This window comes from Aricia agestis, chromosome 20 (genome assembly GCF_905147365.1).
Source record: "Aricia agestis chromosome 20, ilAriAges1.1, whole genome shotgun sequence".
Taxonomy (NCBI): domain Eukaryota; kingdom Metazoa; phylum Arthropoda; class Insecta; order Lepidoptera; family Lycaenidae; genus Aricia; species Aricia agestis.
Genome location: NC_056425.1, coordinates 2365367 through 2389821, shown reverse-complemented (window position 1 = coordinate 2389821; position 24455 = coordinate 2365367). Strand labels below are relative to the sequence as shown.

Sequence of the window (24455 nt, the reverse complement as noted above, 5' to 3'; positions counted from 1 at the left end):
AGGTTTCGCGAATATGTCCCAGCCCATGCTGGATTCGGGGTCCCCAGATAGGACTTCTGCCATTTCTAGTATCCTGTCTTCCAGCATTATTCTGGTACATTCCGCTATTACCACTATTGGATTCTCAGATTTTGTGATAAATTTGAGTGTTCCCGTGCGTTTTGTCTCATCCGAATCCGCAGTCGGCACTTAATGCCGCCATATACTGCCCTGTCATCGCCCCGGCAATTATTGTGGAGGTGACATTGTCGTATATGGCAGCTTTTGCATCCTCGAGTCTCACTTTTAACAGCTTTTGATTTTTCCGCTGATAGGCCTGCATGACCTTATTGCAGGTCAAGAGCTTTATGGTCTTATTTGCTCTTATTATCGCCTGGAACTCGAGGAAGGCATTTATCATATGATCTTCGGGGTTCTGGGCCAGTCTGAGTTTTGGCGGGAGCACTTGCCCGAGATCGGCCCTATATTTTTTGTTTTTATTTGCCGGTGTTTGTGTAGATGGTTCCCTCAAAAAAGCCTCTATTGCTAAAGCCTGCCGATTTGTTTGTGATGAAGCCTTGATCCGAGAAAGGGTGTTTTTATCCTTGATCATGTCTATTTTTTCACGATGAAGTACTTTTTTGATGGAGCCCACAAACGCTTTTAATTTGGCCATTGAGTTTTGAGACTTCTTAATTTCATTTTTATCCCTCTCTTTCTCATCCTCTTTTTTGTTCTCCCGTGATGCTTGGAGTCATTCACTTGCGGAGGATGAGTTCGCCTTATTGCTGGGTTGGGACGCTGCTGGCTGATCGTCACGATTCTTTTTGAGGAAGCTTAGGTCATCCCTTCTGTTCTCGTAGACGATTATCTCATGATGTTCTGAGGCTTTTACTATTCCATAGTAATTTGCAGCCCTGCCTTTGTCCTGTCCCACTGACATTACGTCTACGCTGATTATGGGTGGGGTGGTACTGTGTCTTATCCCCATTGCTCCCAAATCCTTTAAAGACGAACATGCCCGTTCAAAGGCTGTTTGCGCATCCCATTCGAATACTATTATCGTTTTGGTGTCTGATTTCAGTATTCTGCATGGTTGGCCAGCGAAGTTAGTTGTTGGGAGAGCTAAATATTTGCTCATTTTCATGTTCGTCTTTGATGTACTCCCGTTTAGGATTGCTGCGAGCCCCGGTGAGACGTTGACGTGGTTGGGAGTGCTAAGACGGCTGTATAGTTAGCACTCTGGACTCTGAACCCCAAGGGGTTAAAATAGGGGATGAAAGTTTGTATTTAATAATACTTCTTAACGCGAGCGAAGCCGCGGGCAAAAGCTCGTCTTAAATATATGTATAGTATAAAAAAGTATTAAATATATTTCCGTTGTCTGGTACCTGTAGCACACGTCCTTCAGATACTTACCATGGGGCCAGACTGACGTGGTGTGAAGCATCCATAGATATAGATATAAAAAAAAATACAGTTCTAACGTATTGACGGAACCCTCAAAATTATTTTGTTCCGAAGGCTAAGGCAATTTGATTCTGAGAACAGTTTTAAGAGATTTACTATCTTGTAATTCAAAGGAACCACAATGCATTCTGAGGTAATTAACAGGGTGAGTGTGGCAATCCTGAACATTAATTTTATTTAGAGATCGTTGCTAACTTCAGGGTTGATTCAGAGCGCAACGCGACGCGTAGATGCATTTCTAAATTGATATGGATTTGACAGATTCGCAAGACGTACGCGCAATTGAAATCTGTCAAATCCATAGAAATTTATGCTGCGCTGCGCCTCGCCTTGCCTCGACACGTTGTGGTCTGAATTAACCCTTATACGTTCAAAGTTATAGCTAAGGACTTATAAGGCTGAGATCTCGTAGAATACTAGTAAAAACCTTCAAGCACACACATCAAATCTACACCCAAACCACACCACGAATACAACACAACTAGGCGAATTGACTTGGGCATTACGTATCTAATTTGACATCAGCAGCTTACATGGTGTGACCCAGGGAGGCGAGTCCAGCTTCTCTCGTGCGAGTAAACAGGTGCCTGGTGCAGTAGCTGCTTGTCACTTCAGCTGCTCGCACTGTGTAACTTACCTTTAAGCGCGGTTCGATTTTTTTTCGAGTCTAGGCGATACGTTTACGATCCGATATGTATGCCGTGAGCCTTAATGGAGTAGTTGCACTGAATTTTATGTTTCCCCTGACAAAAACAAAGGCGGGTAACTAATCGAGGATCTCTCCGAGTCGAGTCTTTTTTCATTTAGCCGCTATTAGAGCCGCGTTAGTTACGCCCGATTGGATGCACTGAAAGACTCGCCGATTGAATGTTGCCAGCGCAATTCTATTTCCACGTTTTTGGGGAAATTCGAACGTTCGTAGAGCTGATTAAACAAGTGTAAGTGAACGGATTCGTATTTTATTACGTTTTTTATGACGGTACTTTGGAAGTGATATAAAAGTGTTTTTATTTTTAAGAGTGCTATAATATAGCCTGTATCCTTTGTAATCCAATCCATACTAATATTATAAATGCGAAATTGTGTCTGTCTGTCTGTCTGTCCGTTACCTCTTCACGCCCAAACCGCTGAACCGATTTTGCTGAAATTTGGCATGGAGATACTTTGAGTCCCGGGAAAGGACATAGGATACTTTTTGTCCCGGAAAAATGTACGGCTCCAGTGCGATAAACGAGTTTTGGCGCAACGGAGTTGCGGACGTCTCATCTAGTAAACGATAATTTGGCAAATATTATTTTCTAATAAGAAAATAAATTACTACAAAATTGACAGAAAACTTTATAAAAACAACTTAGTGCTTTCTCTCTAAAACCAGTTTTGTGTCCTTGCTAGCAAGAATTTATTATAGAGAAAATTCTGTTACAAAAGAGTAAAAAAACTTCGCAGGATTATTAGTTTCCAACAACGCAATATCGAGCTAAGTATTTTTATTTAAGTTTTCTGTGACACCTAAATCAGTGGGTGAATTTGCGTCTACGTGTTCAGAATATGTGATTATTTGTTTAGATTCTGAGGCTAGACTGAACTTATGAGCTATTTTTATTACTGCTACGCTCTTTCAAAAGTTGGTTTGGTAACATCTACCGTAAGAAAATAAAATTCGGTGTTAAGTATAATAATTAAATATTGATCTTACTCCTAAAACATACGATCATAATAATTATTATAGCGTTTAACTTCGACAATATCACAATATCTGCAGCTTGCCTTCGTCTGGCTTATTAAAGTTACATTTCAGACAAATACAGAAATACCTTGAATAAGTAGGTATTTTCATTATAACAAATAGAACTATAAAAGGGGTTAAGGACAAATATTTTGGACTTATTAGCCGCTATTCGCTGACGTGCACACACCCTCACATTTACACTTTCGCCAAGCCAAAAAGGGGACATTGTAATACCCAAATAGCTCAAACAAAGCTATAAATCTAAGAACGAGTTCGCAGCTCATAGCCAATACCAGTGTTGCCAAATCGTGCCGTTAATACCCCGCGCCACTTGCCAATTATGTGGCTTAAATTTTTATTAGTGGCGACACTTTGAATAAATATCCCATTACGGCTAATACGCTGTTTTGCGTATCTGGGGGAAACTTGCAGTGGCTTTCTTTTGAATTTTGTTCGAAAAAAGAATAGTTGACGTTTTCATTTTTTTTTTGGACTACGTAAATGCGAAACTGCACTGAAGCGACACTACGCGATACGACACGTCACGGCTATTTGTGTGAAAAAATGAACTCAGCCGCACTACGCAGCAGCGGAGCTACGCGACACAAAACGTCAGTTCCATAGAAAGTGAAGTGTTGCATCGCATCGCGTAGTGTCGCTTTATACCTTAAAGGTACAATTCCGTGCATCGCGATCGATCGCGGCCGCGTACGACTGTCGTCGGCCGCGCGCGTATGTCGCGGGCCTCGGAATCGGTGTCATACATTTTCATACACTGACTATTGTCGCGAGCGGCCAACGACAGTCGTAGATAGCGATGCACTTTACAGTATTGTACCAATTCAGCTCGAACCCAATGCGTAGATGCATTTCTAAATTTACATGGATTTGACAGGCTTCAAAATCAGTGGTCTAGTGGTATAGAGCGCGGCTCTTGACTCGGAGGTCGTGGGTTCGATTCCCGCGTTGGAAACATGTTATTTCCAAGTTTGGTTTATGGTTAAGACAAGGCAGGCTAAACACCTGATTGTCTGACAAGTAAGATGATCCATGCGTCGGATGGGCATGTAAAAAGTCAGTCCTGCGCCTGATCTTTCGCCAGTCGTGTCGGTCTTCCGTCCCACTGGATTATGAGAGTAAAGGAATAGAGAGTGCTCTTGTGTATAACTGCGCACACACTTGGGTACTATAAAATTACTCCTGCGTAGCTGGCCTGATTTCAATGAAACCGGCTACCGTCACCTAAACCGGTGTGGGAGCTATTATTATTATTATTATTATTAGTTATAGCTTGGTATGAACTGATCCTAACTATATTTATGGGCTATATGAAATGTGTTTCACAAATAAAACTATTAATATCGAATCATTCCAGGTAAGCGTAAAAAGTAAGATAATAAATTTTCCCGTCACCTGTGAGCCCCTAACTGCCGAAAATAGTTTGGGTGTGAGCTCCGGGTACCTATTTATTATAGGAAATCCCATTAAGTGTATGGGAATAGGGATGATGACAAGGTCAAAGATTAGCTTATTTTGTTAATAAAATAAAGAAATCACGGTAAAAAATAAGTTTTTCCAAAATTTCAGCTTGATAGCATTTGTATTTTTTTTTGTTATACGCCTTTAAAGTTGGAAATTCAAGTCGAATTTTTTTTCAATTAAATTTCTTAATATTTGTATACAATTCGATTACTTATGCAATTTAAAGTAACTTTTGTTATGAAACCACTTTCATAAACGCAATATTTAATATACCTGTCGAACAAAGTTGTCTCCCGATGCGTACAAACTACGAAAGACTGACGTCAGTCTTTCGTAGCACTTTGTATGGAGCGTTCCGGGCAGGTCTATTTTATGGGATATTTGAATTGTCATATCTTGGTGAATTTTTAAGCTATCAGAGTCATTCTTTCAACGATGTTTCTATTTTTTAAGTGTCCTTCAATTACCGATAAGAAAAAAAAATAGTCATCATGCCTATTAAAAACCCATACTAGGTATGTGAAACGATTACTTTGGTGAAATCGTAATATACGTGTGAAGTTAAGAGGAGTCCACACCGCCCTTTTTTCCATACAAACGTTGTCCCCTGTTTCCTCCCTGGATAATGCTAGTAGAGTTATAATTTTTTTCCTGAATATCTACGGCCACTAATACGATGTCCCTATGTTTTCTTTTTTTTTTTCATAATTTAATTATTAAATAAGATATGAACGTTGAAAAACCCAAAAATATGGCCAGATTTGCCGCTGTGTTCAAACATCCAGAAAACAGATTTGGCTAGATTATAGAAAAAAAAAACATAGGAACACAGCTCGAGCCTTTCTTTAATCTTTAATGAAAAAAGTACTTAAATCGGTTAAGTTTTGGAGAAGGAATCAGGGGACAACGAATCGTTGATTTCTGCAGTTGTCTCTATCGCGTTCTGCGGCATAGGCTTGAGGTAAGGGAGACAGCTATAGATACACGTACTTTTTTTTCATTTCTCTGGCCCCTGGTGTATCCTCTTTAAGTACACACTGCTCCGTTGCGTTACAGTACGTCGCGTCAACGCTTTGACAATGTATAATATAAAATATCTTATGACATGCCACATTCATATGAATCATAAATGACGCGCTGTACTATCATAATATTATACGTTACAACGATCTTGTAGCATAGTCAATTGTCATTGGCATTGAACAACAGACAAAATATAGGACAAATTTTATTATATCAATGTGAACTAACCACTAGGAGAGTAGCATTAAAGTGTGCTGACAGCTTTGTTTACAAAAAGATTAAATCGGATTGGGATATTCGTGACAGCTAAAGTTTAAATGAGAATATCAAGCGGGTTAAGCTGCTATAATACGTACAACTGCACAGTGCAATTGCTGAGTTAGTAATTAAGTAGGATTTATTAGTTTCAACCTTGCTATAACAACAATACAAATATGTACAGGGTGCTATTAAACCTACCGGCAAAATTTTGGAACGAAGTTCCTTATCGTGCGTTGCGTAAGGGAGCTAGGCGGAAAAAGTTGTAACGACACTTTTTGCCACAGACATAGATCAAGATAGTTACTGCATTGTGTGCGTATTTCTCTGTCTGTTTCTCTCTCTCTCTCTCTCTTTCATAGATAGCAATCCAGTTATATTTTTTTGTGTATACAGGTTTTTTGTTCACAAGAAATAACTTTGTTCCATCCGGGTGTCCCTTAACACCTCTCAAGTTTTTTTAGGGCTAAATTATCATTAGGAGAGTCCATTTAACCAAAAAAAATAGGGTGCAATTTTTTTTTTAATAACATATTTTCTCCCACTTAAAAGCGTTGCAGAACGGTCACTTCGCGGCGGTAGGTAGAGCGGGGGTAACGCCAGGGAGTCGAGAGGGCACGCGCCGGCGACGCGTAGTGACCCGGAAAAATTTCAGAAGCTATTTCTCAACATTTTAGTACTTAGTGATTATTAAAGAAAAAATATGTGTATTTTTTATTTTTAACAAGGATCAATATAATATCGAAATTTGGCCGGAAGGTTCAATTGCATCCTGTATAGTATGCATATACTTATGCAGTAAAATGCATAAGTATAAAAACTGTTAATTGGCCTTTATGTGTGTATTTTTCGAATTTAATAAAACAATTTAATATATATTTATTTTACGAAATAAGGGGGCAAACCAGCAAACAGGTCACCTGATGGAAAGCAACTTCCGTCGCCCATGGACACTCGCAGCATCAGAAGAGCTGCAGGTGCGTTGCCGGCCTTTTAAGGGGTAATAGAGGAGGGTAGGGAGGGGAATAGGGGAGGATACGGAAGGGAATAGGGGAGGGTACGGAAGGAAATAGGGGAGGGTAGGGAAAGGAAAAGGGTAAGGGATTGGGCCTCCGGTAAACTCACTCACTCGGCGAAACACAGCGGAAGCGCTGTTTCACGCCGGTTTTCTGTGAGGACGTGGCATTTCTCCGCTCGAGCTGGCCCATTCGTGCCGAAGCATGGCTCTCCCACGTCAAAAGTGAGTCCGGGCTTTTTTACTATACTTTTTTTTTGTAAGTACTAATAAGATTACATCCAGTTGGAGATACGCTTAAAACGCTTACGTAGCATCTCCCTAATTGACAGCTATCAACGTGAAAAAGGGACGAAGTAGTCGACACCAGTATTACCTTTTGGTGGAATAGATTTTTAATGTAAAATGTGATTGTGTTCTTGCTATTAGTAGCTTAAACTGTGAAAAATTTCATCAAAATTAGCATCAAAAGAAATAAATGTCTTATTTTTGTGTTGACGATAATGATTTTTAATCATTAGAATCATTAACGAAAAACACACCAAAATGCACTGAAAACCCTAACATTGTCACCAAATAATATTAGATAAATTTTACTTTTTCTTTTATCCAACAAAAAGATAACAAAGATATAAGATAAGTCGGCATCCGTATACAATCCTAAGCGCTTAAGTTTATTGTGAGTTAGATAAAAAGTGTTTGCTCGGATAAACCCGGTGTTGGACTTATAATACAATAAATACTATACATATTTACTAATACTGGATGACGCTTGCAGCTCAGTTGCGCCAAAATTCGTTAACCTCGCGGGAACCGTAAATTTTTCCAGGGCAAAAGCATTCTATGTCCTTTCCCGAGACTAAGGCCCGTATTTTTAGTCAGTACTTAAGAAGCGCCTCGGCCACAAGGCGCGGTTCGCCTCTGTGATTGGTCCAAATTTTGACAGCCAACCAATCACAGAGCCTGAAACGTTCCTTGAGGCCGAGGCGCTTCTTAAGTACTGACTAAAAATACGGGCCTCGAAGTATCTCCATACCAAATTTCAGCAAAATCGGTTCAGTGGTTTGAACAGACAGCCAGGCAGACAGACATTTTTAATATTAATATGTATTAAAATATGATTATTTAATCGGTAGTATTATAGCCAACAATTCATTTATTTTAAGATGAAATGGATTGAAATATGGAACATAATATTTAACGTAGCAGTTTCCAAAACGCGAATAACAGCTACTTACGTAATGCTGTTGCATAAAGGCGTTGCTTACTAGCATAATAGATACAAGCTGTCTAAGCTGTACGTCTTGTCTCTCCTTTGTTAAGACTGGAATCGCCTTACAAGCTCTACAAATAGAATAAAGCTTAGCGCACATTGTGATTTAGCAGGGCGGGCCGCATTTTTAATAATAATAATAACACCACACCGGTATCGGTGATGGTGGCCGGTTCCAATGAAACCAGGCCTGTGACGCAGGAGTAATTTAATAGTGCCCAAGTGTGTGCGCAGTACAAAAGAGCACTCTATATTTCTTTTACTCTCATAACCCAGTGGGACGGAAGACTGACACGACTGGCGAGAGAGGCGACCACTTTTTAGATGCCCGTCCGAGGCATGGATCATCTTACTTGTCAGACAATCAGGTGATCAGTCTGCATTGTCCTAACCAAACTTGGAAATAAGATGTTTCCAACGCGGAAATCGAACCTACGACCTCCGAGTCAAGAGCCACACTCTAAACCACTAGGTCACGGAGGCGTTAGCGCATTTTTAATACAACTTTTATGGCCAGTCGCTTACCTGGCCATAAAACTTGTATGAAAAATGCAGCCTGGCCCGCTGCACCCCGTCACGATGTGCGCGAAGCTTAGAGTGAGACCACATTGCTCTGTTGCGTTGTTGGAAACCGCAATGTAAGCGTGTCTGCGTTGCATTAATGTTGCGACAACACTGTAGCCACGTACTGACCAAGCGAGCGGCCTTGCGAGGCAGCCTCGGACATTTGCCGCAGTACGCATGCCGCGCGAGGTGGCCTCGGTCTCTAAGGCGCTTTGCATACGGAGGTGCAGGGTGGGCCAGTCAGTTTCTCCGCAAACGATAGCACAAAGGGAATCCTATATTACCAACGCACACGATGGCAAAAAGACCGCGCCGCAGGTGCCCGGCGGGCACTGGCGGCGCATGTCCGCGGCTGCCCATCACACAAACCAGTTTACATGCAGTAACGCAGACGGCGTGTGTTTTGTGTACGCGGCGCGGGCAGCCGCAGACATCGACAGGCGTATTCAGCGAAGTTGACCGGCCCGCCTCGCCCCATCGTCTGCACAGCGTCTAAGTTTTCTAATCCGAGGCTGCCTCGCGCGGCATGGCCGAGCCACCGTAAGGCTTAGCCAGCATTAACGCTCAGTTTAACTTGAAACGAACAACCAACATGCAACGAATAAGCGAGGCAAAACACTACCGTCTTGAGTGAGTGCGGCAAACGTACCGAGGCACCTTTGAGCATCGACAAAAACCGACAACGCTCGGCTCGGGCCGCGTCACGCTCGGCGAGGCAGCACGTGCGCTTGCCTCGGGCGAGGCACGTCTTGACCGACCGAGGATTTGCTCTGATTTGCTCGCTCAGTCAGTACGCGGCTAATGAAAGACAGTACAGACGTACAAAATCCATTCCAATATTATTTATTAAATGCGAAAGTGTGTCCTTCTGTCTGTATGTCTGTCACCTCTTCATACCCAAATCGCTAAACCAATTCACTGGGTATGGAGATAGTTTGAGTCCCGGGACATAGGACACTTTTATCCCGGAAAAATGTACATTACCGCGCGATAAAAGAATTTTGGCGCAACTGAGTTGGGGGCATCGTCTAGTATTAAATAGTCTCAAATTATGATATATCGATTAAATGCTGATTATTATCAGTTTCATTTTTTGAATATGGATATTTTTAAAAAATTAAAGAAGAAAATTCCTTAAAATGTTAAAAAAGGCCTTTGTAACAGTCCAGCTTGAAAGTAATTATGAGCAGACACTCGTTAGGTTTTATTATCCGAGGCATTATCTTTTAGTAACTTGGCCCCATTCTTGGGGTATAATTCTGATTGTTTTAAAATTGATACTCGAGAAAATTAGGGCCACAGTGTGGCCAGTGGTTGCTGAAGGTCAAATGGTTTTATATATTTGTGGTTAATGATTGTTATGTTACGCTTTTAGAACATAATATTTTCAACCTTTATTTTTTTTGTTTTCTGAACAAAACATTACCTATATTTTCAATTATGCTAGAGGACTTTACAGCGGTCAATCGCGACCGACAAAAATTCAATTAAAATGCCACTTTATGACAGACATAAATGTATATGTCATAGAGTAGGATATTATTTGAATTTTAGGACTATAGTCTGTCATAAAGTTGCATTTTAATTGAATTTTCGTGAACGAAAAAAGATCGGAACGCTACCTTAAGTTTATCTCCACAGTTTGTCCTTTCGCATTTCTACTGGTGGCGGTGCTAGGGCTACAGAGGTAAGGATATACTATGAATCCCGGGGAAGGACATAGGATACTTTTAGTCCCGAAATTTAGTGCAAAGGAGTTGCGGGCGTTATCTTATAGCTATAAAACAACACAAAAATACGTCCACATCAGTAAAGCTAGGTGTCTCCCGCGTGTCTGTTGGAACTGTCTCACACTACGAGATCACCGTGTCACATGTCACGTCTGGGAAGTTTTAGTCTACAATTTTCTGTTATAGTCGTGAATCGTGATTCAAATGTATGACATAATATTGTGTTGAATATTTTGTTTCAGATGCATAATTTCCTTTACGTGCTTGAAAATTCTGTATTCAGATGTGATTAAAAATTATGATGTAAATAGTGCCCTATTAAAAAGTATTATCAGAGAAGTTCATTCCTAGGCAGATGGGGAACCTACTCAGTTGGTCGCGTTACGTTAAACCTAGCCGACAGATCACAATAATTAACATTGAATTGACATAATCTGACCAAATGACGTCGCGTTGGTCAGTCATAGAAATCAATAGGCATAGAAATCAATAGGCATAGAAATCAATAGGCATAGAAATCAATAGGCATAGAAATCAATAGGCATAGAAATCGATAGACATAGAAATCAATAGGCATAGAAATCAATAGGCATAGAAATCAATAGGCATAGAAATCAAAAGGCATAGAAATCAATAGGCATATAAATCAATAGGCATAGAAATCAATAGGCATAGAAATCAATAGGCATAGAAATCAATTTCCTCGATGATACATACTTGCACCTAATGTGTAAGAAAAACGTGTTTTAGGATCGATGCGATTTTCTAAGTGAGCTATTCAAAACTGAACATTATAAACTTTATAAATAGATATAAGATACACAAAAAAATACACCGATTCGTCTTGTCGCGTTGCTATTGCTATCAATGCGCGATTTAGGTTCAAATTATGTTTAAACTGACCGTAAATCGCGCATAAATTTCGCCTAAAATCGCCGTTTGTGAACGTAGTTTATTAATAAATACTACCTTTTGTTTAGGAGACACTGTCGCGTAAAGTCACAGGAACTAGCAAAGTAATAAATTCATTATAAGTTATGTTCTTGTTTAACCCCAATACCACCTTGAAACAGAAACTGGAGGCGTAAATGAAGTGGATAACTTAAACATTTTATAACATAAGGGCAGACACAAACACCGTGCCGAAGTCTAACGAACTGAAACGACGTTAGACGATGCACGTGATGCACGGCTTTCAACACGAAGGTGTTAGGGCTAGGCCACAACACTACGTTGCGGCGTCGTATCGCAAAAACAACAAACGCACAGAAATGCAATGCGATGTCGCAACGCAAAAATAATATTATAGTATAGCACATTTACATCGGAAATTTTCACGATGCGTTCAGCGGCGTCATAGATTTATACGATGCGACGCCGCAACGCAGTGTTGTGGCCTGGCCTAAGGGTCTAACCTAAGGGTTTATTTTCGTTACGGAGTTTCCAGACACCGTTTAACTCATTTTTCCCCTTATAATTTGAACAAACCTTATCATCATTAACTTATAATCATCTGGCTATACATAAAACCCACATTTTTTGATTTCAAATCATTTTCCCGGTCCTAAAGCCTCCACTTCTGCAAAAAAAAAAAAAAAAAAATATCAAATTGTTAGTTACCGACTTCTTCCACTCACGTCTTCAATTACAAATTAATTAGACACATTGTTTTCAATGTTTCCAACGAACTAGTTCCAAACTTTACGAATAATTGACCTAAATGTCCCAAAAAGACATTAGGGCATTTTGTTGGTTTAGTTTGTTGCGACTTTGATACAGGAGTAAATGATAACTCGACTGTAGGATCAGAAGAAGTGTTTTATTCATGAATCTTCGGCTATATATACAAAATTTTACAGACTAGAAAGGGACGATACATATTAGCACAATAGAGACAAAACATAAACAAAACGATAGCGATGAAAATTGAGACGATACATGTGTGACGCGCGACGTGTGGTGAACTTTGAACCTCACTATCTTCCTACCCATAGTATGTCACCACATTACCCCCCTTCAAGTGAAACGCACCGTAGGTTTGCTAATGCGGCCGGACCTTGTGACTCGAACTTGCGGCTGCGTCGGCTGCGATGGCTGCGACGGCTGCGGCGGCGACGGCGTACTTGATGTATTTTCCGATTCACATGCTTCTTGGTTAAGGAGATACGCCGGTTTTAGTCGATCGAGCGATACGACTGTAGTTCGAAGCGGCAATTGTATCTTGAAATATTTTTCGTTGCGCTTCAATACTTCGTAGGGTCCATCGTACGGTGGTGTCAGCGGGGCTCGTACGGTGTCGTTTCGTACGAAAACATGGCTGCATGTATATAGATCTTTGTGAATGAACGTAGATCTTTTTTCACAGGAGCGTTGTTGCGGTTTTAACGTGGCCATCGTTTCAGTTAGTTTTCGTACAAACTCTGCATCTTCGATTTTTGATGTTGACGGTACGAAGAAATCGGATGGCACTCGTAGCGTAGTTCCGTATGTCATAAGCGCAGGGCTCACTTTTGTGTCTTCGCGGAGCGCCGTGCGGAGGCCGAGAAGTACAGTCGGCAACTCGTCTGCCCACTGCGTCGATGCTCCGCGGGCCACTAGTGCTGTCTTCATAGTGCGGTGCCACCTCTCTATTTGACCGTTCGATTGTGGATGAAAGGCCGTAGTTCGTATTCTTGTTATTCCAAACTTCTGTAGTAGAGTTCTGAATAGCGACGACTCGAACTGGCGTCCTTGGTCTGTAGTGATACGCAAGGGAACACCAAAACGAGCGATCCAGTTGTCGTAGAATGCCTTGGCTACGACTTCGGCTGTGATTTCTTGTACTGGTATTGCTTCCAACCATTTCGTACATCGATCTGTCATCGTGACGCAGTATCTGTAGTCTCGAGATAAGCGCAGCGGGCCCACTATGTCGATGTGTATATTTTCAAAACGCTGCGACTGCGGTAAACGCTGTAGCGGCGTGACGACGTGTCGCTGAACCTTAGCGCGCTGACAGCTGATGCATGTTCTCGCCCATTCTGTGACTTCTTTATTCATCGACGGCCAAAAATATTTTGATTGAATTAATCTTCTCGTTGCTCGTACGCCGGGATGACTTAAGTCGTGTTGTGACTTAAATACGGCGTAGCGATACACTTGCGGCAGGTACGGGCGAGGCGTCGAAGTAGATAACTCGCATGTTATCTGTCGTTCGAGTCCCGGCAGACTTATTTCGCCGAATTTTAAGTTTTCCTGGCGTCTTAGCTTCTGTAATTGTTTGTCGCTGCTCTGGTCGATGGAAAGTTTATTGAAGTCGATCGTAGAGGGGCAAATTATTTCTTCGATTCTCGATAATGCGTCGGCGACTGTGTTCTCTTCTCCTTGTATGTATTTTATCGCCGAACAGAACTGACTTATGAAATGCGTCTGTCTCTCTCTTCGCGGTGTGTCGCTACTGCTCGCACTCTTTGTAAGCGCGTACACAAGAGGCTTGTGATCCGTGTATACTGTTACTTCGCAGCCCTCTATTAATCTTCTAAAATGTCTTACGGCAGTGTATATCGCTAATAATTCGCGATCATATACACTGTACCGTTGTTGCGTAGCGCTCATTGCTTTTGAAAAATAGGCCAGTGGTCTCCAAATGTTGTTCGCACGTTGTTGTAGTACGGCGCCGATACTATGGTCGGAGGCATCGGTCATGATAGCGAGCGGGCAGCTGGGTATCGGATGACTGAGTGTTGTAGCTTGTAAAATGCTTTGGCGGCATTTTTCAAAACTCTCTTCGGCGGCGGTCGTCCAGTCTATTGATGTCTTGTCATTTTTCTTCCCGTTGTGCAGATATTTGTTGAGTTCGTGTTGAAGATTCGCTTGTTGTGGTAGGCAATCACGGTAGTAGTTGATCATGCCTAGAAAGCGTCGTAGTTCGATTACCGTCTTTGGTTTTGGATAACCCGAAATTGCAGATGTTCGTTCTTCTGTCGGTTTTATGCCGGCCTCGGATACTTCGTAGCCCAAAAAGTCGATTTTGTTAACGCCGAACTGACATTTTTCAATGTTCAGCGTTACGCCGTAGTCGTTAAGGCGTCGTAGTACTTCGTGTAGTAGCTTCTTATGTTGCTCTTCGTTTTCTGAGTACAGTAAGATATCGTCCACAAAACAGAAGCAATCTTCGATATTCCTGAGTACCTCGTGCATAAATCTTTGAAACGTTTGACTCGAGTTTCGTAACCCGAATGGCATACTTGTGAATTCGTACAGACCAAACGGGGTTATTATCGCAGTTTTCTGTGCGTCTTCTGGGCTCGCAAGAGGTATGCAATAGTAGGCCATTTTTAAATCGAGCTTCGTAAATATCTTCTTGTTATGTAGCGAGTAGGTGAAGTCTTGAATCCGAGGTATCGGATAGCGATCGGGTTTCGTTACAGTATTCAGTCTTCTGTAGTCGCCGCACACTCGTAATCCGCCGTCTTTTTTCTGGACTATATGCATCGGGCTCGCCCAGGGACTATTTGAAGGTTTACAGATGCCCATTTCCATCATTCGCTTAAATTCTTCTTTGGCGGCTTTGTATTTGTCGGGCGGAAGCGGGCGGGGACGGGCGGAGAGCGGCGGTCCAGTAGTTTGTATGTGGTGGACGACGTCGTGTTTGACGGGCTTCTTGAGTGAAAAAGGATGAAGAATGTCCGGATACTGCTTCAGTATGTCGTGGTATGCCTGCTCGGATTTCAACAGGCGAATACTGTCGACGGAACTTGCGATTTCTATAGTCTTCACTGATAATTCTGTGACGCTGTCGATTAGTTTGTTCTTATGTAAATCGACTAGCAGTTGATAGTGGCGAAGAAAATCGGCTCCTAATATCGATGTCTTGACGTCGGCGATGATGAATGTCCATGTGAAAGATCTTCGTAGCCCCAGGTTCAGTGTGATAGTTTTCTCGCCGTATGTCTTTATTTTCGTGCTGTTTGCGGCGTACAGTGTGTACGGACCCTCTTCCTTTTTCTTGTTTTTAATAGTGGCGGCTAACACGGAGATATCCGCGCCCGTGTCCACGAGGAAACATTGGTTAGTGTTGCGATCGCGGACACAAAGGCGATTTCTCGTCTTGGGGACACCGACATCCGCCACAGTCGGTGTCGATTTTAGTTTTCCGACGTTTTATTCCTTCTGCAGCATGGCGATTCGCATCTCTTAGCTTTATCGCCAAATCGGAAGTGATATTTACATTCCCATGTCGATTCGTCTCTCGTTACAGGCCTTCGGCGCGCGGACTTTGACCGGGAGCGAGAGTACCGTGCGCGCGTGTTCAAGGGACGGCGATAGTGCGGCCGCGATGAGTGAGTATGTAGTTCGGCCACTTGAACTGTAAGCTCTTCGATTTTCTTGGACATCATTTCTATGACGCTATTTTCTCTGCTGGTTGACGGTGCAGACGACGACGAGACTGCTGCAATAGTGTTGTTGTCGCCGGAATACTCCATCATTTTATCGGCCATCGCTGCGAGTGTGTCTAGTGATGATTCATTGTTTACGGAGAGCACGCAACGTATGTAAGGCGGCAAATGATTGAGCCATTCTATTTTTAGACCATCTTCAGTGATCATGCCGCCTGCTAATTCTCGCATCCTTCGGAGCAGCTGTGTAGGCTTCTGGTCGCCGAGTTCTAGGCCGCTGATGAGCTTCTGGAAATTTTGGACTTCTGATTTCTCGTAGACGGTGAGCAGGCGGTTCTTGATCGTTGCGTATTTGTCTTTCTTAGGCGGGTTGTAGAGGATGTCAGTGAGATGCTGGAGATCTGTGTTTTGCAGCTGTTGAAGAACGTAGCGGAACTTCATGTCGTCCGATGTCTTGAGAGGTTCGACGACGGCTTCGAATTGTATAAACCATGCTCGTGGAATTTCGCGCCAAAATGGTAGGAGTCTTGACTGTACGGATACGGCGGAGAGTTCGTGACAAGGTTGATTTTCTTCAGTATTTCTCGATGGTCCGGCTGCCAGAGTTTCTTCTTCGCTTCTGATTTTCGATGCTTCCTCGGCCATAGTTTCTGCTTATTTGTTCTTTTTTCAGTACGGGGTCACCAATGTTGCGACTTTGATACAGGAGTAAATGATAACTCGACTGTAGGATCAGAAGAAGTGTTTTATTCATGAATCTTACGGCTATATATACAAAATTTTACAGACTAGAAAGGGACGATACATATTAGCACAATAGAGACAAAACATAAACAAAACGATAGCGATGAAAATTGAGACGATACATGTGTGACGCGCGACGTGTGGTGAACTTTGAACCTCACTATCTTCCTACCCATAGTATGTCACCACAAGTTACTAACATTAGGTACTGAAGCCCTAATATAACACCTATTAGAGTTTTTGTTGGAATATTGATTTCGCAACAAAGTCCTAACTAGATAGAAACTAGAGTCTAGAGTCTAGACATTATTTACGTACAAATACATTTTATTACATAGATATCCTGATAATATTCATATTTTATACAATCACATTTTTAACCGACTTCCAAAAAGTGGCAGGTTATTATATTATGTTCGTCTGATTATATATTATAATATATTTTTGTATGTTCAACCATAATATTACATACATATTATCCTATTAATATTTATTGATATATAATTATTAATTACATTTTTATTATGTCTGACCACTTAGGGTCAATTCAAAGCGCAACGCGAAGCGTAGATGCATTTCTAAATTTGTACTGTGTTGACAGATTTCAATTGCGTGAGACGTCTTGCGAATCTGTCAAATCCATACAAAAGAAATGCATCTACGCGTCGCGTTGCGGTCTGAATTGACCCTTTCGTTATATCATCTAATAACAACGGCTGTATGCATGCACGAAAAAGTTGACGTCATTTTCCCGTTCCGCAAGCGAGAGCGCGGCACGAACGAGAGAGAGGCATGATCGGCTCGAGCGATCGGCTCAGTTCGTAGAACAATGCCACGTTAAACCACCGTTAAACTACCGTCCGTAAACCGTCTTAACAGCCAACCAATTTTTTTTTTTTCAAATAATTTTCTTGGCCCTAAAGTTTCCATTTATGCAAAAAAACGTCAGTTTCCAAATTATTACTTACAGTCTTCATCCACTCATGTTCAATTTCAATCTGCTACTAATAGCTACAAAAACATTAATATAGTATTAGTATAAAGTAAATAAAAAGCTACTATACTGTATTCGGCGGAACATGGCGGTATCGGTCATTGACTCCCTGTCAAAAACTTGTCAGATGTTGTCAATCGCGGCTTTGGATAGAAAATGACAGAAGGTCAATGACCGCTACCGCCATGTTTCGCTGAGTACAGTATAATATTATATATCTTGTCCAGTACAAGTCCGAAAATGTTATTTGATAAAACGTTTTGCTTTTAACAATAAAACGTACTTTTGAACATTTTATCTAGTAAAAAATATTATTTCTCATCATAAAATAACATTGAAATAAAATATGAACGCAGAAATAATAATGTTATTTCATGTAAGTATCTAGTATATCGTTTAATTTCTATATATTAAAATAATATTTTGTTTAGCAGTGTTAAGAACTTTGTCGTCCTAACATGGATTTGCAAATTAAAAACCTTTTGTGACTTATGAATTTTGTATTACAAAGATTACAATCGATAATTATTCAACTTGCTTGTGCGCTTGAAAATTGTACAAGAATCATGGACAGAGTGACAGCTGACAGGTGACAGCTGTCAAAGGGACGGGAAAGGTTCGTGAACAATAATTATTATCTGTGGTCGTGTACGTCGGATCTATCGCATAAACGCCGGAACATGGCCCCGGCCTTGAAAGTTGTGACTTTCAATTATTCTCGTCTGGTGTAAACAGAGGGCAAATTTTTGTACATGCTCGCCTGATAATCCCAGATGCCGTACGAATATCAGCAACTCTAGTGATGTTGTCCTTCCCTGGAATCAGACTAACGATTCGGCCCAAGTGCCACTTTAGCGGGGGAAGGTTGTCGTCTTTAATGACAACTAATGTGTTAGGTAGAAGATGGTCATCGTTTGCCTTCCACTTTGTCCGGGATTGAAGCTCCGAGATGTACTCTTTCATCCATCTTGACCAAAAATGCTGCCTCATCTGCTCCACTCTTTGATAGCGAGTAAGCCGTAGAGTATTAGCTTCCATCAAGTTTTCACACGCTGGTGAAGTTAGGGTGCGTCCGATAAGAAAATGAGCTGGACTCGGAGGTAAAAAATCATTAGGATCAGTTGACATTGGCGAAAGAGGGCGAGAGTTAAGAACAGCTTCGATCTGTGCCAGGACTGTACTCAATTCCTCATAAGTGAGATTCGCATTTCCGACTACTCGACGAAGGTGGTGCTTGCATGAGCGAACTCCAGCCTCCCAAAGACCCCCAAAATGAGCAGCATAAGGTACGATAAAGCGAAATTTAATTTGTTCGTTAGAAACATAATCTTTAATATCAGAACTACATTTAGACAAAAACTTGGCGAAATCGTTCATAAGACCTACAAAGTTACGCCCGTTATCAGAAAATATCTCGTATGGTTTTCCACGGCGAGAAATAAAACGTTTTAAAGCTAATAAATAGGCATCCGATGTAAGATCGGTTACAAGCTCCAGGTGTATGGCCCGCGTAACAAAACATACAAATAGACAAATATAGCATTTAACCTTACGAGCTCCTCTGCCTTTATGGTTTAACATGAAAATTGGCCCGGCGTAATCCACTCCACATTTGGAAAATGGATATGTAGGACTTATGCGCTCAGTGGGTAAATTTCCCATCTGAGGAGTGAGAGTCTTTCCTCTGAGGCGTTTACAACTACCTCCTATCGGCCACCAATTGTCACGTATGTTAAACAATAGCGCTTGAGGACCTGCGTGTAACAATTTAACATGTTCATAGCGAAATAACAATTTAGTGAAACTATGATTACTACCTAACAAAATAGGATGCTTTTTGGTATGTGAAAATGAATTGGAATTAGTTAGTCTGCCTCCAACGCGCAATATTTTATCCCTATCCATGAAAATATTTAGTTTTGATAAATAGTGATTATCTTTTACCTTATTTTCTTTTATATATAAATTATACTCGACTGGAAAAGATTCTAATTGTGATATTTTAGCTAATAAATTTTGAGATTCTATAATTTCATCAGTACTTAAAATATCCGTACGTTTATTATTTTTATTACGAACATTGTGCAAAAATCGTAACATATAAGCTATAGCGCGTACCATGCGTAGAAAATTTGAAAACCTTTCAAAATTAATAAATATTGTATTTGTAGCGATAAACGATAGATGACAACTACGTTTCGTCTCCGGCAACAACTCTGGTGAAACATGAGGAGGGTGAGATATATTAGTGCTAATGAAGTGTTTATCATGTAGAAACTCAGGCCCTGACCAATATAATCTAGATTTAGCGAGTTCATCGACTGTCACGCCACGTGACACTAAATCCGCCGGGTTGTGTTTCCCGCTAACATGATGCCACGGCAAGACTCCCGAGAGTTCATGTATTTCAGCTACTCTATTTTGGACAAATGTTTGTAACAGATTAGGAGACATGCGCAACCATCCTAATACTATTGTTGAGTCTGTCCAGAAAACAACACAATCGAATTTACGATGAATCGATGAAATTACCTTATCATATAATCTAGCTCCTAACAATGCACCACACAATTCTAAGCGCGGTATGCTTACCGGTTTTAGAGGTGCAACCTTACCCTTAGCGCATAATAAACGCACAGAAATATTTGAATTATCGCTTATAGTGCGAACATAAATACAAGCACCGTACGCTAATTGTGAAGCGTCCGTAAATATGTGTAGTTCAATAGTCGTATAATTTGAACTATCACCTAGTACACAGCGCGGCACCCTTATATTATTAAGAACGCTTAGCGACGACACAAATCTATTCCATATCGCAATGACATCAATTGGAACTGGATCGTTCCAATCAATTTTTAACAGCCATAGACGCTGCAAAATAATTTTAGCCTGCATGATACATGGACTAATTAATCCAAGAGGATCAAATATTTGTGATATGTGTGACAAAATATAGCGCTTAGTTATAACTTGCGAATTACTATCAAAATCATAAAGCGTATTGAAATAAAATTCATCTGACATATTTAGCCAGCCTATGCCTAAAGTTTTAGAACTACTGTTATTATTTAAACATAAATGCTCAAGCGAATCATGAGATGACATTAAATCATTGTGCATAAAATTGAATGTCCACTTTCGAAGTGGGAAACATCCTGACTGTAATGTTTGAGCGATTTCATTACATAAATACAATAACCTAGATTTATCATCATCTCCCGTTACTAAGTCGTCTACAAAGAAATCCTCCTTGATAATTCTCTGAACGTCAAGATTATTAGATTCGACGCCTAACTGCTTTATACAGCGTACACTAAGAAAGGGAGCAGATGCGGTACCGTAAGTGACTGTATTTAGACGATATATCCCTAGAGGCTCCGATGGAGTGTCTCGCCAGAGAATTAACTGCAGGTGGCGCTGTTGCTCGCGCACCAGGACTTGCCTATACATCTTCGTAACGTCGGCGCATGCCACGAAGCGATGCTGCCTGAAACATAGAAGAATGGCAAATAAATCACCTTGTATAGGTGGGCCTACACGCTGTATGTCATTGAGAGACAGCCCAGAACTGGAAGCTGTGCTAGCGTCAAATACCACGCGTAGCTTTGTGGTCAAACTAGACTCACGAAGAACTCCATGGTGGGGCATAAAATAATGAGGTTTGTCATAAGAGGAAATCCTGGTCATATGACCCAAATTCTCATATTCATGAATGAAATCAGAATACATTTGCTTGTATGTATCCGAGCGTTGTAATCGCCTTTCTAGTGCGAGAAAACGTCGTTCTGCCTGAGGAAAAGTGTCTCCCAAAAGCTCAGGTGACTGTTTAAAAGGAATAGAAACACAAAACCTACCATCACTGTTTCGCGTAGTTGTAGTGAGGAAGTGATTTTCGCATATCTGATCCTCATCAGTCTGCGCATCCTGACGCTTGGGTAGCTCCTCAAGTTCCCAAAATTGTCGTAATAGCGCATCCATCGTTTGTGTATAATTACACTGGATATGACCAGCATTATCATTTAGTGATTTATGATATATTGCACCGGATATTATCCAGCCGAATAAAGTATTATGCAAATAAGGTCCATTAGGTAGCCTTATTTTTCCGTGAGTGAGTAGATCCCAGAACATCTCTGCGCCAAGCAAAATATCTATATCTTGTGACTCCAGAAAGTTGGGATCCGCCAGCTCAATATTCTCTGGAATACAGAAATTTTTATGTGTGAGATTATATACCGACAATTTAGATGTAATTTGAGGTAAAACAAAACATTTTATCTTTGTAGTGTAACTATTAATGCGAGATTTAATTATTAATTCACAGAGTTGGCTAGCTTGGGTAATTGAATTACCTACTCCTCTTATTTCGTGAGTGGACTGTATTAATTGCGCGCCTAGTAAGTCACAAAAAGATTTTTTAATAAAACAACGCTGACTGCCACTATCGAGTAATGCACGAGCAAAATGATATTTATTATTCTTATCAGCTACCTCAATAAGCGCAGTCGATAGTAAAACAGGTTGCAGTAATGAATGAGGCTTATTATTTTTCTCAATAGATAAAGTTTGCGCATGTGCATGACTTACGGATGAGTGTTCTGCAGTTTGAGCGGGCACGGAGGGCGTGTCCAGCTCCGCAGAAGTTGAAGCTTCATTATGCGATACCGAGTTTACTGAACTAGAATGAGAATGAATTAATGTATTATGTTTTTGATCACACCTTTTGCAGGTTCCGAATCTACATTGGTTTACTGTATGTCCTGAACGCAAACAATTTGAACACAACTTATTATCACGTATGACCTTTAATTTAGTGTTATAATTAGCTTCTATAAATTTAGTGCAAGAATAGAGTGGATGATTTAATTTGCACATCAAGCACTGCTTATAATTATTAATCTTGGTGTTTTGCCGATCATGCACTTTACTAGAAGTAACATTGCAATGTGATTTATTATGAAAGTTACCGAAATTGTTTGGTTTTTTAATATCATTTGATGTCTTAGTGACTGACGCTTGCAATGTTTCTAACATATCAGCTCGACCCTTTAAGAAATCTAATAAAGAATTAAGAGTTAATTTTAAATCCTTATTATTTGTGAACAAATTACCTTTGTGCTGTTCCCATTCACGCTCGGTTATTTTATCAAGTTTTGAAACAACAATGAATATGATAAGAGCATCCCAGAAATTCGTGGGCTCGCCCAATATTTTCAGAGCTCGTAAATTCCTTAATGTGCTGTCAATTAAATTCCTAATTAATAAATGAGATTCCTTGGTTATTGGTTGCATATTAAATATAGACTTGATGTGATTTTGAATTAATAATCTATTATTGTTATACCTGCTTTGTAAAAGTTCCCATGCAACAATGTAATTATCGGAAGTTAGTTCTAATGAGTTTATAACTAATAATGCACTACTTCTCAACGAAGATCTGAGATAATGGAATTTTTGAATGTTGCTAAGCTCTGATGAATTATGAACTAATGACATATAAGTGTCTCGAAACTCGAGCCAACTCTCATACATACCATCGAACTCGGGCAAAGTGATAGTAGGTAATCTTATAGTTTGTAATGGATTATTATGTTGGCCTTGACACTGAGAGCTTGTAGCAGATGTTCTAGCATTTAATAAGGACTCGGCACTAGCCTGTGCACTGTAATAATTATTCTCGAATTGTTCACGCTGCAATAATTGTTCTTCGAGACAAGATTCGGGCACATTTTCCTCAATTTTGCTCTGCACAGAATTAAATTCGTTAAAAAGTGCAACTGCGCCTTGGATGCGCAACTTAATATCTATATGCAAATTAGTAGGTGCTTCAGAAACGCAAGTAGTTAAATAACTGGCGAACTTTGTAAGTCTCGCCTTCAAAACGCCACGTTTTTTGATTAATTCGCGAAGTAATGTTTCGGTTTTTTCGCTTTCTATACACCTGTAAGGAGATTTATCTCGTTTACTCGTACCCTCTACGCTCATAGTGGAAATCAAAGAAAGAACCAGAGTACTCACGCGAATGCAACGTATCTGTATAATATCAGTCTATGCTTGCGCCGGCACACAACTGATGATCCTCTTTAGTATCCTTGATTCCTTTGGATCCTCCCTCGCGTAAATTGAGTATATCCTTGGGATTATTCTGCATACGCGCCTTCCTCCAACCACGCCGGTCTCCAAAGTTCGCTGGTTTCGTTTTGTGCAAGTAGCAGGAATCCGGCTCGAAGGTCCAAAATATGTTAAGAACTTTGTCGTCCTAACATGGATTTGCAAATTAAAAACCTTTTGTGACTTATGAATTTTGTATTACAAAGATTACAATCGATAATTATTCAACTTGCTTGTGCGCTTGAAAATTGTACAAGAATCATGGACAGAGTGACAGCTGACAGGTGACAGCTGTCAAAGGGACGGGAAAGGTTCGTGAACAATAATTATTATCTGTCGTCGTGTACGTCGGATCTATCGCATAAACGCCGGAACAAGCAGCTCAGCTTTATAACAATAAAACAAATTGATAATACTGAATGGTTTGTAAGGGGCAACCCACACGTACCACAACCACACGACAACCACAACCACTCCACGTGGTCAGGCGTATATTTCGTATTGTAAATTTCATTCACGCGTACCACATTTTGCAGTCGTTGTCGACCACTTGTGTGATACCGACCACATCACAACCACAACGGTGCGTCGATGCAATGACAGTGCGTGCACACCGCCCGTGCTCTTCCCCCCTTCATTTTCATTGACTTTCGTGCGTAACCATATCGCAACCACGTCGGCATTTTGTCGGTACCACAACGC

The 24455-nt window shown here is 40.8% G+C and overlaps 1 protein-coding gene across 1 annotated transcript; it reads right to left on the bottom strand.

Annotated features, from left to right (window-relative positions):
• Positions 1–17618: 17618 nt before the first annotated feature.
• LOC121737391 lies at positions 17619–24122 on the bottom strand. The gene is made up of 3 exons (XM_042129064.1): positions 22754–24122; positions 19343–21841; positions 17619–17656 (listed from the first exon to the last, which is right to left on the bottom strand). Exons 1-3 carry the CDS (start codon positions 23625–23627, stop codon positions 17619–17621), a joined length of 3411 nt encoding a protein of 1136 aa, XP_041984998.1. The 5' UTR covers positions 23628–24122.
• Positions 24123–24455: the final 333 nt, after the last annotated feature.